We start from the raw sequence: 16,521 nt of genomic DNA, 5'->3' as shown, positions 1-16,521 counted from the left end.
AAGCGGACCCCTCGGGAACTCTGCTGGAATATAATCCCAACCGGACTTCATCTGAATCCTAGATGACGTAATCCAGGTACTGATTTCTCCCCCTACACAACCGGATCACACCTCCCACCTGAAACTGCACCACCTAAACTCCTGCTCCAGCTGTGTGGCCCAGGTATGAGCCTGTATCGAAGAGCTCTGCTGTGTGCCAGTCTGACGCCACGCCTCCGCTGAAGGAGCCTCACACCACAGGGTCAGGGTGTGTCAGCCTGTGGGGCGTCACCATATCCACCTCCTCCGAGAGAGAGGCCGCACTCTGACTGATCCTCCAGCAGGTTGGGAACCTTCCCAACCCGAAGCTGCTTCAGTGGTTTTATCAGCCGAGTGGGACGGGAGAAGCCGAACCCTCCAGGAACAAAGACTGAAGCCGAGAGACAAAACGACAAGCTCCCTCTCTGTCTCTCTCCCTCTCTGTCTCTCTCTCCCTCTCTGTTTCTACCTCTCTCTCTGTCTCTACCTCTCTCTCTGTCTCTACCTCTCTCTCTGTCTCTCTGTCTCTACCTCTCTCTCTGTCTCTAAGTCCAAATCCTCCTCCTGAATGCCTGTGAACAAGACTTGTGCGACACATCAATCAAAGCGGAACCCACGTTAATCAAACGAAAATGGTCAAACACCAAATATTATAATTTTGACCAGAAACAGATTTATTTATACGGGTCAGAGATTTTACTTTTTCACAATCAAATCAAACCCATCAAGCCATATAAGAGAGTTGTTTTGTTGCACTATGTTAAACTATCACCAAGACTTAGTTTTTTTGTAGACTTCCCAAAGGTAGTTTAAGAAGTCTTAATAACACAAAGAATTGAACAAGACTTGTTTTTCCTGGAGCTTGTTGTTGGCGCCAAACAAACAGATTTCTGTTTACCTGTTGTTCTGGTGGAACAGCACTGGTTTTAGAAGGAGGGTACATACGCCTCTTGGCTTTGTCAGAGAGTATCTTCCTTACCACCACCACCCCCTCCCCAGTCCCACACACACTGTCTCAGGTCAATGTCAAGCGGGTCAAGTAGATTTTCATCCTCCAACCTCACAGAGTAGACAGGCTTGGAGAACACAGTGACCACTCTCCTCTTCCCCTCTCCCTCCCTCTCTCTGTGGCGAACATGCTGAGAAGGTTGTGTTCTCTGCTCCTAGTCAGACACAGAAGAAGACTCTTCCTCTCTCTTCTCTAACCCCCTCCATTCCTCTCGTTCGCTCCCTTTCTCTTAATCTCCCTCTCCCTCTTTAGCGGTAATCCCTCATCCCTCCCTCCCTCCCACCCCCCCCCCCAAACAACCCCCCCTCCCCTGCTCCCCCCTGGGTGGGGGTATTTACCCCCTCCCTCGGTGACGCCCCCCACCCTCGGTGATGCCGGGAGGCGGTAGTAAGAGCGGGGGTGTGGGAGGCCCCTCCTCCTCGCCCCCCCACACCGCTCCCCCCTCCAGGCCGCTTCGCCCCTCCCGCTACGTGCCGGTCTCCGCGGCAACAGCCTTCCTGGTGGGGTCCACCACGCTGTTCTTCTGCTTCACGTGAGTATAGGTGCTGGAGTACATGCACACACCACACACTGTCTCACACACATACGCTGTCCCACACACACACACACTGTCTCACACACATACGCTGTCCCACACACACACACACACACTGTCTCACACATACGCTGTCCCACACACACACACACTGTCTCACACACATACGCTGTCCCACACACACACACACGCTGTCCCCCACACACACACACTGTCTCACACACATACGCTGTCCCACACACACACACACACACACACACCTGTCTTACACACAAACACAGTCACACACATACACACAATCGAGCGCCGGTCAATGTATCCCAGAGGTGTGTATATGTGTGTGACGTGACTTTGTAGCCCCAGCCCCTGTCCAGACGTCAGCGTAATCTGACACCTCTGGTGTGTGCGTGAACTGCCACCCGTCAGTTCTCTGCTCCTCTCCAGATTTAAAACGCTGAAAAGAGTGAAAATAGGCCAACATCTGTCACCCTTAATAAAGCCTTGTCATCCTCTGTGGCAACTGTCTATCCCTCTGTTCTCTCTCTCTGTTCTCTCTCTGTTCTCTCTCTCTTTCTCTCTCTTTCTCTCTCTCTCTCTCTCTCTCTCTCTCTCTCTCTCTCTCTCTCTCTCTCTCTCTCTCTCTCTCTCTCTCTCTCTCTCTCTCTCTCTCTCTCTCTCCCCCCACCTCACCTCCTCTCTCTCTGTCTCTCCCCCCACCCCACCCCACCTCCCCTCTCTCTCTCTCTCTCTCTCTCTCTCTCTCTCTCTCTCTCTCTCTCTCTCTCTCTCTCTCTCTCTCTCTCCCCGACCCCATGTCTCTCTCCCCCCCACCCCTCTCTCTCTCTCTCTCCCCCCCCCTCTCTCTCTCCACCATCACCCCTCTCCCCTTCTCTCTCTTTCTCCATTCTCTTCGCTGTCTGTTCTCCTATTTATGTCCTCTGCTCCCTCCCTGTCTTTTTCCATCTCTTTCTGATCTTCCCTCTTTCTATGTCCATGTCTATATAATTCCCTCCACTCCAATCAATCAATCAATCAATAATTTAAAAAAAAAAAAAAATCAACAAATGCTTTGTTGAATGGACAGTTTTGTTCATCTCTCTCTGTGGGTGTCAGGGTGTTGGCCCGTTGTCCCCGTTAACCACCTGGTCAACATATGTGGGTCAGCGATGAGTCCCTGTGTCAATAGAGACGGTTGTCATGACGATGCCATCCTGTCTGTCGGTAGTTTTATCCCCATTGCCCGTAACCCCACCCCTGCTGGGGTCCTGATTGAGGTTGAGGATATAATGACAAAACTAATTTTGCTTTTTTGACTGTAAACTCACTCTTATCCTCTCCTCCTTTTCTCCTTTCCTCCTGCCCTCCTCACTTGTCACCGGCTTTCCATCCCATTTCCCTACTCTCCTCCCCCCCCCCCCCCCCAGGTGTCCGTGGCTGTCGGAGCAATTCTCGGTTGCCGTGCCAATCTACAACGGGGTCATCTTCCTGTTTGTTCTGGCCAATTTCTGCATGGCCACCTTCATGGACCCTGGTATCTTCCCCAGAGGTGTGTGTGTGTTTGTTGGTAGCTTTATACAGGGCATGTATATGTATGGGATATGCAAAGCATGTGTGTGTGTGTCAGAGACAAGTGAGAGGTGTCCTTAGGGAACATGGTTTCATGTAAATGTGATGCATTCATTCTCTGTGTGTGTGTGTGTGTGTGTGTGTGTGTGTGCGCACAGCGGAGGAGGACGAGGATAAAGAGGATGATTTCCGCGCTCCTCTCTACAAGACGGTGGAGATCAGAGGGATCCAGGTCAGGATGAAGTGGTGCTCCTCCTGCCGCTTCTACAGACCCCCTCGCTGCTCACACTGCTCTGTGTGTGACAACTGTGTGGAGGTACACACACACACTGACACACACACACACACACACAATCACGTACACACACACACACACACGTAGACACGCACACACACAACGCATCGTCACCACTCCAAACGCACTCAGAACACACGCTCACCACGCACGCATGTACTTACGCAAGCACACACACATACTCTCACACGCACACTCTCACACACACACATGCACACTTTTACACACACACCCTCTCACACACTCCCTCCCCTCCTTCCCTGCAGGACTTTGATCACCACTGTCCCTGGGTGAACAACTGCATCGGCAGAAGGAACTACCGCTACTTCTTCCTGTTCCTCCTCTCCCTCACCGCTCACATCATGGCCGTGTTCGGCTTCGGCCTGGTGTTCATCCTCTACCACACTCAGCAGCTGGACCGCGTCCACTCTGCTGTCACGTATCCTTGTACTGGGGCGGGGAGTGTGTGTGTGTGTGTGGGGGGGGGGGGTCGGTGTGTTTTGCGATCTGTGTTTGTTTGTGTGGGTGTGTGAGTGGGTGTGTTTAAGAGGTTCTGTGTGGGTTTGTGTGTGGGAGAGGGTGAGAGAGTGTGATTTTGTGTGTATGAATGTGCATGTTATGAGGAGTGTATGTGTGTGTGTGTGTGAGAGAGAGAGAGAAGTACAGTCATGCAACCGGCATCATGACCATTGTGTGTGTGTCTCCTTGACTTCCTTCTCCTCCCAGTATGGTGGTTATGTGTGTGGCTGGACTCTTCTTCATCCCAGTAGCCGGTCTGACTGGGTTCCACATTGTACTGGTGGCCCGGGGGAGAACCACCAATGAACAGGTAGCACCCTGCCCTAGAACCTTAGAGAACCCCCGCTCTGGACCAGAGCCTCTCATTGGAACTCATCTTTTAACCCCCAGTGTTTGTCAGATTTATTTATTTATTAACTCCCATATGTGTGTGCGTGTGCACGTGGAGGGGGGAGTTAGAGTGTGTGTGTGAGCCTGTAGCCTGTTTGTGCTTCTATTGCCAGGAGGGCAAACTGTTTAATCTTTACACCGCCCTCTAATCCTTAACATAATAACATAACCAGCCTCTCCTCCCCCCCGCCCCCGCCTGTGCCCTCCCTCTCTCCCTCCCTCCCTCCCTCTCTCCCTTTTTTTCTGAATGAAAATGTACAGCTCATAATCTAATCAAGCAGGAGGGGGATAATCCCTCCCCCCCTCCCTCCCCTCCCTCCCCCCCTCCCCCCTCCCCTCCCCTAACCCCCTCCCTCCCCTAACCCCCTCCCCCCCTCCCTCCCCTAACCCCCCTCCCCCCCCTCCCTGTTTTAGTTGTTGTCTTTGGCTGTTGACAGACGCCATGTTTAACCAGGAATGTAGTCATCATTGTCTTTTCTCTCTTTCTCTTCTTCTTATTCTTTCCATTTTTTTCGTTCTCTGTTCTTTTTTATATCTTTTCTCCCCCCCCCCCCTCTTTTTACGTCGTTCTCTTTTCCTCTCCCCCCCCTCTCTTTCTCTATCTCTCTCTCTCAGGTGACGGGGAAGTTCCGAGGAGGAGTGAACCCCTTCACTAACGGCTGCTGGAACAACGTCTCCCACGTTCTCTGCAGTTCCCAGGCCCCCAGGTACCTCTCTCTCTCTCTCTCTCTCTCTCTCTCTCTCTCTCTCTCTCTCTCTCTCTCTCTCTCTCTCTCTCTCTCTACCTCTCTACCTCTCTACCTCTCTCTCTCTCTCTCTCTCTCTCTCTCTACCTCTCTCTCTCTCTCTCTCTCTCTCTCTCTACTCTCTCTCTCTCTACCTCTACCTCTACCTCTCTCTCTCTACCTCTACCTCTACCTCTCTCTCTCTACCTCTCTCTACCTCTACCTCTCTCTCTCTCTCTCTCTACCTCTCTCTCTACCTCCCTCTCTACCTCTCTACCTCCCTCTCTACCTCTCTACCTCTCTCTCTACCTCTCTACCTCTCTCTCTCTCTCTCTACCTCTCTCTCTCTCTCTCTCTCTACCTCTCTCTCTACCTCTCTCTTTCCCTCTCCATCTCTCTACCTTTTCTCTGTTTCTAAATCAGTCATCCCTGATGTCCCTCCTTCTCTTGCTCCTCCACTTCCTGCTTCCTGTGTGTCAGGTACCTGGGCAGGAAGAGGCGTGTCCAGACTGTGGCGGTCCAGCCGCCCTTCCTGCGGCCACAGCTCACAGAAGACCAGCTGGCCGCCAAGGTGCTTGACAACGGTATCCAAGGAGACCTGCATCGGGTACGACACAATAAAGACCTGAACACAGAGACACGGAATTACATGACGGGAAACACACACTTTGACGTGCACACGGAAAAGACATACACACAATCAGACACAGACACATTGGTACAGAATAGGACACAGAAGATACACACACACACACACACACACACACACACACACAGTCAGGCACAGAAAAACATGCAGACAGAAAACAGGATTCACACACTCACTCACTCACACAGATAATATATACTCAAAAGTTCCCCTCATAGATGTACTCAAGGATACACACACACTCTAGTCATATCCCCCCACTGCTCAAGGATACACACACACTCTAGTCATATCCCCCCACTGCTCAAGGATACACACACACTCTAGTCATATCCCCCCACTGCTCAAGGATACACACACACTCTAGTCATATCCCCCCACTGCTCAAGGATACACACACACTCTAGTCATATCCCCCCACTGCTCTCACTGTTGATGCTCTCCAATTGCCTCTGTTGCATAATATTCCATATATAAATATATTGTCTCCAGTCTAAGAGTAGTCTCGAGATGATGGAGAGCCAGTCATGTGACGCGGAGCCCCCTCCCCCTCCCAAACCTGAGCTCAGATACCCTGGGCTGAGCAGGAGCACCGCTGCACACACCGAGGGTACGCTACGCCACACACATGCACACACTCTCACACACACACATGCTTTACTGGGTGTTACTGGTATTTTACATGTAAATTCTATACATTCTCTCCACCTCTGTTCTCTATCCTTCCTTCCCTCTCTCTCTCTCTCTCTCTCTCTCTCTCTCTCTCTCTCTCTCTCTCTCTCCCTCTCTCTCTCTCTCTCTCTCTCTCTCTCTCTCTCTCTCTCTCCCTCTGTCTCTCTCGCTCTCTCTCTCTCTGTCTCTCTCTCGTTCTCGCTCGCTCTCTCTCTCTCCCTCCCTCTCTCTCTCTCTCTCTCTCTCGTTCTCTTCTCCACAGAGAGTAGTCTGCTGAACAAAGCCCCGCCCACTCCCACCATGTACAAGTACAGACCCACCTATAGCAGCCCAGGAAAGAACCACACCGCCCTCACACATGCCTATGCCAACCAGGTAACACACATGCTAGAGACACACATACAGACACACATACTGCAATCAGCACACACACTAACTACAATCTCCCACCATACACAAACTCATAATAACTCACATATAGACTATAACACAACACACACACCAACATCACTGCTCGCATCATCCTTTGAAAGGGATTTAGCATTTTTTTCTGGTTTTGATTTGCTCTAATTTATGTTTGCATCCGATTGGTTAATGCGTCTGTGTCTCTCCTCTTGATTGGCTGTCCTCCATGTTGATTTGGTCACTCAGTGGCTTTCTCTTGATCAGTATCAGTAAGTGCATCACACACTCCTTATTTTCTTTCTTTTCCTTTTGAACTCATCCCCTCAGTCTGTGTGTCTATCCAACTGCTTTTGTTTTGTGTCATTTTTCATACCCCCCCACCCCTAGGGTGCAGACCCAAACCGACAGAAAAGTCCCCCCCCCTCCCTTACTTTATTAGTAGATTACTTTTGTTTTGTCTATTGTAGTACACAGTTTCTGCTCTTCCCCTATGTGGCCACTAGAGGACGCTAGAGGGCTGTTATACTTCCCAGGCTGTGTTTCCCTGTCTGTCCACTAGATGGAGCCAGAGTACAGTAACGTCAGTTTCCTGGTCTGTGTTGTCCATAGCTTAGTGGTGACCTGTGCTCTACAATCTGACCTGTCTTTCACCTGTCCTGTTCAGTACCTTCACCTACGAGGTTTAACGGTCAAGTGTAACAATAACACGACTGTGTCTACCTTTCTTCGCCCCTCCCTCTCTTCCTCTCCTCCCCCCAGATAAGTCGAGGAGAGAGTCTGAAGGAGTCGTCCTCCCTCCTCCAGACCAGTCAGCAGGCAGGCTTCCGCTCCGAGCCCAGCCTCGACGTTCCTCCGGGGGACAGGGGGGGAGGCGGGGGGGACAGGGGGGGAGGAGGAGGGGGAGGAGCCGCAGGTATTCCTGGTTATTCCCTTGGGGGGCGGTCCTACCCCTCCTTCTCAGACCCCACTGTTCTAGCCGGAGGGGGCGTGGCCTCCCGTTCCTCAAGCGTTCGCTCCACCCACATCTCCACCCACGTCTCCGAGGCAACCACCTCAACAAGCTACAAAAGCCTGGCCAATCAGAGCCCTCCTCCACGGAACGGCAGCCTATCGTACGACAGCCTGCTCACGCCCTCCGACAGCCCGGATTTTGAGTCGGCTGCCCCTGAGCTGAGCCCCGGGAGATCCCGTACGCCTGCCCCGCCAGGCCACGCCCCCTCTCTGGGCTACAGCTCTCCCTACCTATCAGCTCAGATCACCCAGCAGAGGGAGGCGGAGCTCCACAATAACTCCGCCCTCCTCTGCTCCCCCCACCGTTCCACCCACTACCTTCACCGCTCTTCCTCCTCCTCCTCCCCTCCCCCTCCTCCCCCAGAAAGGGAACGCCTCCTCCACGAGGCCTCCCACCACCACCACCGCCACCCCCACCAGCCCCCACCCTCTTCCTCCGCCCCCCTGCCCCCCGGTGGTATCCCCCACCACCACCACCATCACCACCACCACCATCACCATAGCAGCAGCGGACACAGCTCCCGCCCCCCCCGCTTCTCCCGCCCCCCCGTCTTATCCGAGTCGGGGGCCCCCCACCACTACCCGTACCGCACACGCTCCACGGACACGCCTCTGGCGCCCTCCACCCACCCCCCCCGCGGCCCCCACCCCCCTCCCCTGGGCAAGTCGCTGTCCTACTCCAGCGCGGCGGCTGCAGAGATGCAGTACCGCATGGTCCACAAAGCCTCGGCCTCGGCAGGACAGGGGGGAGGAGGAGGGATGGGGGGAGGAGGAGGAGGGATCCAGGCCCCTAAGTGAGTATCGCTCCTTGTCACCTGCTGACTGCTACTGCCTGATTGCCTCCTCTTCCTCCTCCTCCTCCTCCTCCTCTTCCTCCTCCCAGACTCCTGTGAGTGCTGCCTTCTCCTTTTTCTTCTTCTTCATCTCGTTCCTCCACTTCGTGCTCTCGTTTGTGTTTCTGCTGTATTATCATGTGTCTTGTTCTGTCTCGCTTTAGTTGTTCGCACATTGACTGTGTGTGTGTCTGTGTGTGCGCACACGCGTGTATGTTCTTTGGTTCTGATAACGTGTAGATTAGGTGACACAGGCCCCTGCATGTGTTGGACTGCTGTGACCATAATGATTGCTGTTGTATGACCTGCCCTTCCCCCATCACCTGTAAATATGTCACCTCCCCCCTCGTGTTAGAGAAGGATGGTCCAGTTGTCAGTCCAGTTGTCTGCCTGGGTTGTCCCTGCATGAACACACCCTCAGATGGCCATTTAGGGTGTTAGATTTATTATAATTGTTTGAATGGTGTGATTGATGTGCAATTGGTGTAGTTGGTGTGGATTTCTCTCTCTCTTCTCTCATTTTCTCTCATCTCTTCATTTCTGATAGGGATGAGATTCAGATGAAGTCTTTCAGCCGGACCAATGGACAGCCCAGGTCTTCCCTCTCCCAATCCCCTGCCTCCTCCACTCCTTCCTCCCCCTCTCACCCAATCAGCGTGTCCACCCGGCCTGGACAGGCCCATCCCAGCGCAGCGGCCACCCAGAGCCCCGCCCACAAGACAGGGGGCGGGGTGAAGAAGGTGACTGGCGTCGGAGGGACGACCTATGAGATTTCAGTCTGAGATATGAGATGACCAATGGCTGCAGAGATGAATCGATGGATGGAGGGACATGCAGGAGGATGTGCTGTAGAGACACTTGGAAAGAGGAATGAGGAGGAAGAGAGAAACTCTCTGTGATTTTAGACTCCTGCTCCTCAAGGAGCCATCGAGCTGACGGACTTGCTGGTCAGCCAACCACAGACGAGAACACTGCAAACCTTCATCAGGTGGGTGACCCAGCCAGCCAATCATATCCCTAGAGTGGCTGGATTATCTGACAATCCACCAATAGATGGGCTCTAAAAGACTGGATTTGCCTTTTGAAAGAAGAAAGAAAATCAAACCTGTTCAAAGAAGAACAATGTAGATTTCATGAAGTGTATTGATTCTTTGTCTGTACAAAAATAAAATGGTTAGGAGATGGGGAGTTTCACTATGTGGCATTATAAGGGACATTGCAGCATGCACTAGCCACTATGGACCACTGTGATGGCTAAGGACCTCGCTGTCATTGTCATTTGACCAATCAGAATGGAAAATGCTGAAGTCTGACTATGGGACAAGATAGTGTCAGAAGCAGCCTTTTCTAGACAAACTGAGCCTTGGAAATCAAGGGAAAATTATTGTTATTGTTGTATTTTTATTTTACTTATTTAATTTGTAAAATTGTTATTTTATATGGATTTATATATAAATATGGCTCTTGATGAGATCAAGTTTTTTATGGGACGAATAAAGGGTTGTGTTGAGTCCTTCAAACTATAGAAAGTTCTTACTTAATTGTACATGACGGCTGCACAGGTGAAATAAAAGGCTAAGTTCTTCAGTTTCACCAAAGTGAGGATGGGGTAATTAGGTGATTCAGCCAATGGGAATCAAGGCATTTCATAAAGGCAGATGTAGCATTTGGATAGACAATAACCACTTCAGAACGATCTTCTTGTACAATGTTTACCTCTATGCGAAATGTTCATGTTTGTGGATCCTGATATGAGGTATATTTGATTAAAGTCTCCTGGTGCACTGCCTGGGTGGAGTTGACAAAACAATGGTTGAGTATGTTCAAACTCTGTCCACCTAGGGTCCTTCTGAAAATAATCAAGCACCCCTGTTTGACATCTCTGTCTGCCTTTGACTAGCTGGACCAATCAGAGAACAGTGCTAGGATCAGATGCTTGTTGCAGCCAACTAGTGTGAAAGATCTATCATCACTATGTTCTTATTGGTTCATGGTCTAACCAATGAGATAAAAAGCTGAAATCTTTTAACAGCCTTTTTATATTTTTATTTCTATTCTGTAATTTAGTTTTTGCAAGATATTCAGACAATTTTCAGGGCAGTGCTTTAGACTGACGGTTTGACCAGTCAAGAGTAAAGGACAGAGGATTGGGCTGGGTATTAGTGCATGTCGCCCAATGAGAAGGCAAAGGTGTTTGACGGTCATTGGCACAACAGCCAATGCCCTTGTAGAAATGCTCCACAAGGAGAAGGAAGAGGAGGGGTGAGGAGTGCTGCACAGTGGGTGTTTTTAAAAGCTGAAAAATGACAAATGTGTTATGTATAACCCCCTGAGGGTGTGTGTATGTGCGTGTGTGTTTGATCATTGGTAATAAACTCTCAAAGTTTGTTTGTTCCAGTTTCAATTTCACCATCAAGGGTCCTCTAGGTTAAATGGTTGTCAGTTTTACTTGGATTTTTCACAATGGCTAAAACACAAATTCCCATTTTCTGAACCAAATGCTCAGTGGCCTAAACCTATTTGTCGACTCAATCACTCCTTTTGGCAATACCTTAAGCAGCTTCAGATAGACACCCTTCTAAAATCTCATCTCTTTCAGCAAAACTGTAAGTACATTCTACTAAAACACATTTTTTTGCACTGTAATGAACTTGTGTTGCAAAATGGTTAAGGCTAAGATACAGCAAAGCATTGTTGTAACCACCAAAGTGTCTTTTGAAGGAATTAACATTGTGAGTAGTAAAAACAAGTAGTTTTTTAGGGACCTCAAATCGCTCATCCAAACAACGTCAAAAATGTGTGTGTGTGTGTGCAGGAGTGAACCAGTCAGAGTGTACAGTTTTCTTGATGCTCTTGTTAATTTATTCTGTTTTCCCTCAAGAGTCAATGGGGAAACTCATGGACGTATTTATGGGCATTTATAAATTATGCATAACTGACATTCGGGCAGTTATGCATAAGTTTTGTTAAATTTCTTGAGAACTCAGTGACTGCCTGCACTGGTTGGGGCTTGTTGGCTTTACGGAAGAGTTCCTGGCCTTCGAACAGGGCCACAGGGAATGAGCTCATAGCTCATCACATCTTCCAGTGAAAACGACAGTTTTTGACATGATCAGATAAGTTCAATAGTTTGGTCTTGGGCAACTTTGATGGTGGAGTCCCTCCTGTTGCCAGACTAAGGGAAAATAACTGTTCCCAGGGAGGAGGGGTGGGTGGGGTGGGTTGTGGGTGGGGTGGGGCGTGGGTGGTTTAAGTAGTCAAGGATGAATTTTGTTTAAGCAAAATGGTATACCCTCTGCTGCCAACAACCTTTCAATGAGGCAATGAGCAAATGAGGCAATGAGGAAATATCAAATGTTAGTATTCTCTTCCACCATCTTCTGAGTTGCTGAAAATTGTGAATTTTGTTTTGTTGGCTTTAGTATAATGCCACCTTTATACTCAAAAACATCTATAGAGGATGCATTACATATGTATTACCTTATTCAAATTGAAATGAGTGACCATTTTAGAGGGTTCACACACAGGCCTCTGTTCGGGCTAATTCAGAGGTAACTTTTACATTGAATGTCAAGTCTGTGTTTTAGCAAAAAAAAAAAGGGTAGGCCTATGTGTCCAAAAACAAAAATAAATAAATCTTGATATCAGCCAAGTGAATTCATGTTCTTAATAGCCACAGGAATAAAGGAATCTCTGGCACGACCAGTTCCTAAACCTAGGTAGCCTAAAGCAGCGACCTGGTCCACTGCCTCCATGTCCTCACAGCAGGCTTACATAGCTTTAACTTCTGCCTGTATGCAGCAATCAGGTGGACCATGGCGTGGTCAGAGTGACCCAGTGTTGCTCAGGGGACCGCATGGTAGGCTTTACTGATTGTAGAGTAGCAGTGATCCAGAGGGTTCCCTTCTCTGGTTGGGCATTTAATGAATTGTCTGTATTTGGGGAGATCTTGGGTGAGATTTCGTTTGTTAAAGTCGCCTAGTACAATAACCAAGGACTCGGGATATACTCGCTCCACACTCAGTATCTGGTCGGCGAGCACGCGTTGTGCCTCCTTGGCGCTGGGCTGTGGAGGGATGTAGGCGCCGGCCAGGATGAATGACGCAAATTCGCGTGGCGAGTAAAAAGGTTTGCAGTTCATAAAAAATGATTCCAGATCAGGAGAACAGTGCTGCAGAATCAATCAATGTGTGTGCTGAAGGAGTGAACAGTTTCCTTGATGCTCTTGTTCATTTATTCTGTTTTCCCTCAACTACTTATGGAGGCAATCTTATCAAAATGTAAACTTTGTGAGGTTTCAAACTTTCACGTTCACTTTCAATAGAAGGAAGTCTGTCTGCTCTTACGCCTCCGTCAGTGGCTTGAGGTTGGCCACAGTCTCTTTTCTCCCATTTCAGTAGGCAAATTGCTTTTGCAATATACTAATTTACATATTCAGCAATGCGAAATATGAGGCTCCAGGAAATACACTTGTGTGTGAAACAAGCAGTTTAAAAAAAAGATCCTGATTCCTCCTTAATTGTAGGTGATTAAGTTCAATACACTTTATTAAGTCCTGAATGAGATTTTACCAGCATTGGCACAATCATTATCAAATGTTATTAAATGTCCATGCTACGTCAGACCTATGTGCATATTTTCACACGAGTAAGACGACATTCATAGTATTTTTCAACTTATCTTTATATTTTAAAGCATATTTGAAAGGAAAAAAAACATTTGATTAATGGTCTACTCTATTGTAAATAAACTAGTACGTAGATTGATCAACAACTGATAAGCAAAATTACATTTGGTGTCAAACACCTTCACTTACATGACTCGTTACTTTCAAATCAATTTAGTAAAGGATGGCTAATGAAATATAATGTCAAACAACTGTGCTTTATTATCCTTTTATCATACAGGTTGTCAGTCACAGCCTGAACGAGTCATTAGGGATCATTATAGCTTACACAGCTTTGCACATTTTACTCATCTTCCTGCCAAAGTGTGCCATATTTCACCCGTACAATTTTAAGTTGGCCATTGACTTCTTTGACGACTACGCTGATGTCAGAGGGCAGTTCCCTCCTGACCTCATACAAATGTGGCTTGTCTGCTCTGAAAACCATTATTTCAACCTTGCCTTTTTCAGTGCCAGAATGTGCGACGTCTCCTGGCTTGACTTTCTGTTCATTGGTGGTTCCACCTGGCCCGTGGATATGAATCAGAAGAACTTCATTGGACGCATTTGCCACATGGGTGTTATGGTGAATCGAGCTAGCCTGTGAGAATGGATATAAAAGCATATGAGACACAATAACGTAATATTGAAGCTTGTGTGATATTTGTATTAGAATAGCCTATAGGCCTACTATTTTCCCAGAAAAAATATGTTTATTCATACAATGGCCACCCCGACTCCAGTAGCAGCACCAGCCGCACCAGAAACAGCACCAACAATAGCACCAATAGCAGGAATAAAAGCCATTCTGGAATCACAAAAATAAACAAATGGTTATAAAACTAGGCCTAGATTGTTTGCAAGATAAACCAAAGGTGCATTAGTTTAACAAACAGATAATACTTACTCGTTTTCTTTTGTGTCTGATGTCCGTCTATTAACAATTTTCTGTCTGTTACTGTTGTCTGGATGAGAGTGTCAGTGAGTCAATGGGGAAACTAATGGCAGTATTTATGGGCATTTATGCGGGGGAGGACTCCCCTCAAAACTCCTGTTTTGAGGGATTGTGATTGCTTTCAGTTTCTGTTTATCAGCTAACCCCTTAGTGGGACCAGGTTTGGGAATGCAGCAGCGGCTAGAAGAAAGACAGACCGGTTGCATTACATAAACTTAGTGTTAAAAAAAAGCGATTCCATAAAAACTTGCTGAGTAAGCCTGGCAGAGGGAAACTCCAAGACACACACACAAGCACACACACACGAGCAAGTTATGCAGGGGAGTTAGCCAATGAAGAGACATGGGACCATAGACATATATATATGTCTATGCATGGGACAACTGCATGTCTGTATGATGATTGTGTATGGACCAATGACTATGGAGAACTGTGTTGTATAAATTGGGTTGGCATGGAGGCGGGTCGTCAGGCAACTGATACCACCATGGCTTTGTCTCCTTGTTCCATGCAAGAGGATTTTACCCCCGCTGCCTGGCTAGGGCCAATATAACCTGTGTTGTTGACGAGATTCTCTGGCCTGACCCAGGCCAAAGACAGGATGCTGGGGCAGAATATTTTTGTTGTTGTTTGGTACAGTACATTAAGTAATAACATTTTTACAAAAGTTTACATTTGTTGTGTTCATCATGTGAAAATGTTTTTGAGGGGGAGATCCCCAAGCAACATAGTTTATTATCGTTTTTTGTAGTATTGTTTTGAATTTCTCACCAGTGTGTAAGATGTTGTAGTTTGTGTGTTTTTGAGGGCTTGTGTGTCATGTCTGAGGGCAAAGTTTGTTTTTTCAGCAGGATTGAATGGTTTTGAGTGCAGAGCTTCATTTGGACCTGAAAATAGGAAGTTTGGGGAATTGGGTGAGAAGTTATGGATTTGTGTTTTGAGAAAAGGAGGCATAATTTCAAGAAATGTGTTTAAGCAATTGAGAAAAACTGTAAAATGGCAATTTATTTTCTGGACCCAGAATTGCCGAAAGCTCTCTGCAAACAAAAGCATAAAGAAATCTTACCCTGTGTATTACCTTACCCAGTGTACTTATAAAGTAACCATCTGTATCTTATATCTGTTTGACAAAAGTGTTGTACCTACCCTTTCCTTTGTGAGTTAATGTAATTTAGTTTCACATTTGGGGTAGCATAACTTTGTATTTGGGGGTCGGAGAGTAGCATTAGGGGAGCATGTCATCCTATTTGGGTGGAGTTCACTTCGAGGGAAGTGTGTTCATATGTTGGGGAAAGATTTATAAAATTATGGAGAGAGTGTTTATTTGGGGGATGTACTCATAATAGTGGGGGTGTTTTGCACTTTAGGGCCACCATAGATTTATGGATTCTTGTTATTCTCACTGTTAGATGGAAGGAGAAAATACAAAAGGGAAATGACACATCTACACAATTTCCTTTCAATCATGTGACTTCAGAGAACTCTGTACAGAATTTACTTTCAGTTTCATCAGTGGTCTGTGTGTGTGGGAGAGTGTGCTTCTGTGTCTGAGTTCTATTTCTGCAAGAATGTGCATGTTACAGAAATAGGAGGGTTTGTGTGTGTGTGTGTGTGTGAGAGAGAGAGAGTGTGTGTCTACGTACGTAACATTGCAAATTTGCAACATCAAAAATTATGTTTGCAAAGCTGCTATTCTAAGGGTTTCACCAAGATCTAACTTTAAGAGGTGTTACTTCAACTTTCTTTTACAAAGAGGATTACATGAGTACATTTACACTTTTAGAACTTTAGTACACTGGACTTTGGCCATCATTATATTGTAAAACAAGACAGTCAGTATTAAACAGTTGGCTGATGTTAGATGGAATTAATATTGGTTACAGCTCAGTGGTAGAGCATTTGACTGCATATCAAGAGGTCAGAGTTTCACATCACCCACTGTATGTTGCTTTGGATGTGTCTCCAAAATAACATTATTAATCCCTTAATGGCCCAGGTAAGGGTGATGTGCTTCCTTATGTAGTATTTAGGATCACGCTTCACCAATGCGTTATTTATACACACACAACAGGTTAGAAATCAAATCACTATGAACAAAGCGCAAAGCTGCTTTAATCTGATCATAAATCCACCTTGGACTACAGCTTTTATATTCCTAAGAAGCGTTTGAGGGTGAAAACCACTGCAACTGCTCTAGCCAAACACATCAGGCCTTTCCCTGCCCCTGTTGTAGAAGAGACGTCTTTAAGAAGGATTCTCAAAAATAGAGTCGG

The 16,521-nt window shown here is 47.5% G+C and overlaps 1 protein-coding gene and 1 long non-coding RNA gene across 2 annotated transcripts; one reads left to right on the top strand and one right to left on the bottom strand.

Moving 5' to 3' along the window:
• The first annotated feature begins 530 nt into the window (after window positions 1–530).
• zdhhc5a (zinc finger DHHC-type palmitoyltransferase 5a) lies at window positions 531–11,014 on the top strand. The gene is made up of 11 exons (XM_067250562.1): window positions 531–1,559; window positions 2,987–3,108; window positions 3,287–3,444; window positions 3,690–3,862; window positions 4,150–4,252; window positions 4,948–5,039; window positions 5,538–5,664; window positions 6,199–6,316; window positions 6,641–6,753; window positions 7,543–8,588; window positions 9,175–11,014. The coding sequence occupies exons 1-11, from the start codon at window positions 1,399–1,401 to the stop codon at window positions 9,407–9,409; spliced, it is 2,448 nt and encodes an 815-aa protein (XP_067106663.1). The 5' UTR covers window positions 531–1,398; the 3' UTR covers window positions 9,410–11,014.
• A 2,140-nt stretch (window positions 11,015–13,154) lies between these two features.
• Window positions 13,155–14,354, bottom strand: LOC136956636 (uncharacterized). Its single transcript, XR_010878225.1, has 3 exons — window positions 14,201–14,354; window positions 14,017–14,101; window positions 13,155–13,894 (listed from the first exon to the last, which is right to left on the bottom strand). It is a non-coding gene; the product is annotated as an uncharacterized lncRNA (long non-coding RNA).
• Between the last annotated feature and the right edge of the window lie 2,167 nt (window positions 14,355–16,521).

This window comes from Osmerus mordax, chromosome 14 (genome assembly GCF_038355195.1).
Source record: "Osmerus mordax isolate fOsmMor3 chromosome 14, fOsmMor3.pri, whole genome shotgun sequence".
Classification (NCBI taxonomy): domain Eukaryota; kingdom Metazoa; phylum Chordata; class Actinopteri; order Osmeriformes; family Osmeridae; genus Osmerus; species Osmerus mordax.
Note: the sequence above shows the minus strand (reverse complement) of the source record. Positions and strands in the feature narration are given on the sequence as shown.

What these genes read in the sequence shown, in the direction of transcription:
- zdhhc5a (XM_067250562.1), top strand. Translation starts at nt 1,399, where the DNA reads ATGCCGGGAGGCGGTAGTAAGAGCGGGGGTGTGGGAGGCCCCTCCTCC. An exon ending in CCCTGGTATCTTCCCCAGAG is followed by an intron (nt 3,109 to 3,286) that starts GTGTGTGTGTGT and finishes GTGTGCGCACAG; the next exon opens with CGGAGGAGGACGAGGATAAA. An exon ending in GGAGGGATCCAGGCCCCTAA is followed by an intron (nt 8,589 to 9,174) that starts GTGAGTATCGCT and finishes CATTTCTGATAG; the next exon opens with GGATGAGATTCAGATGAAGT.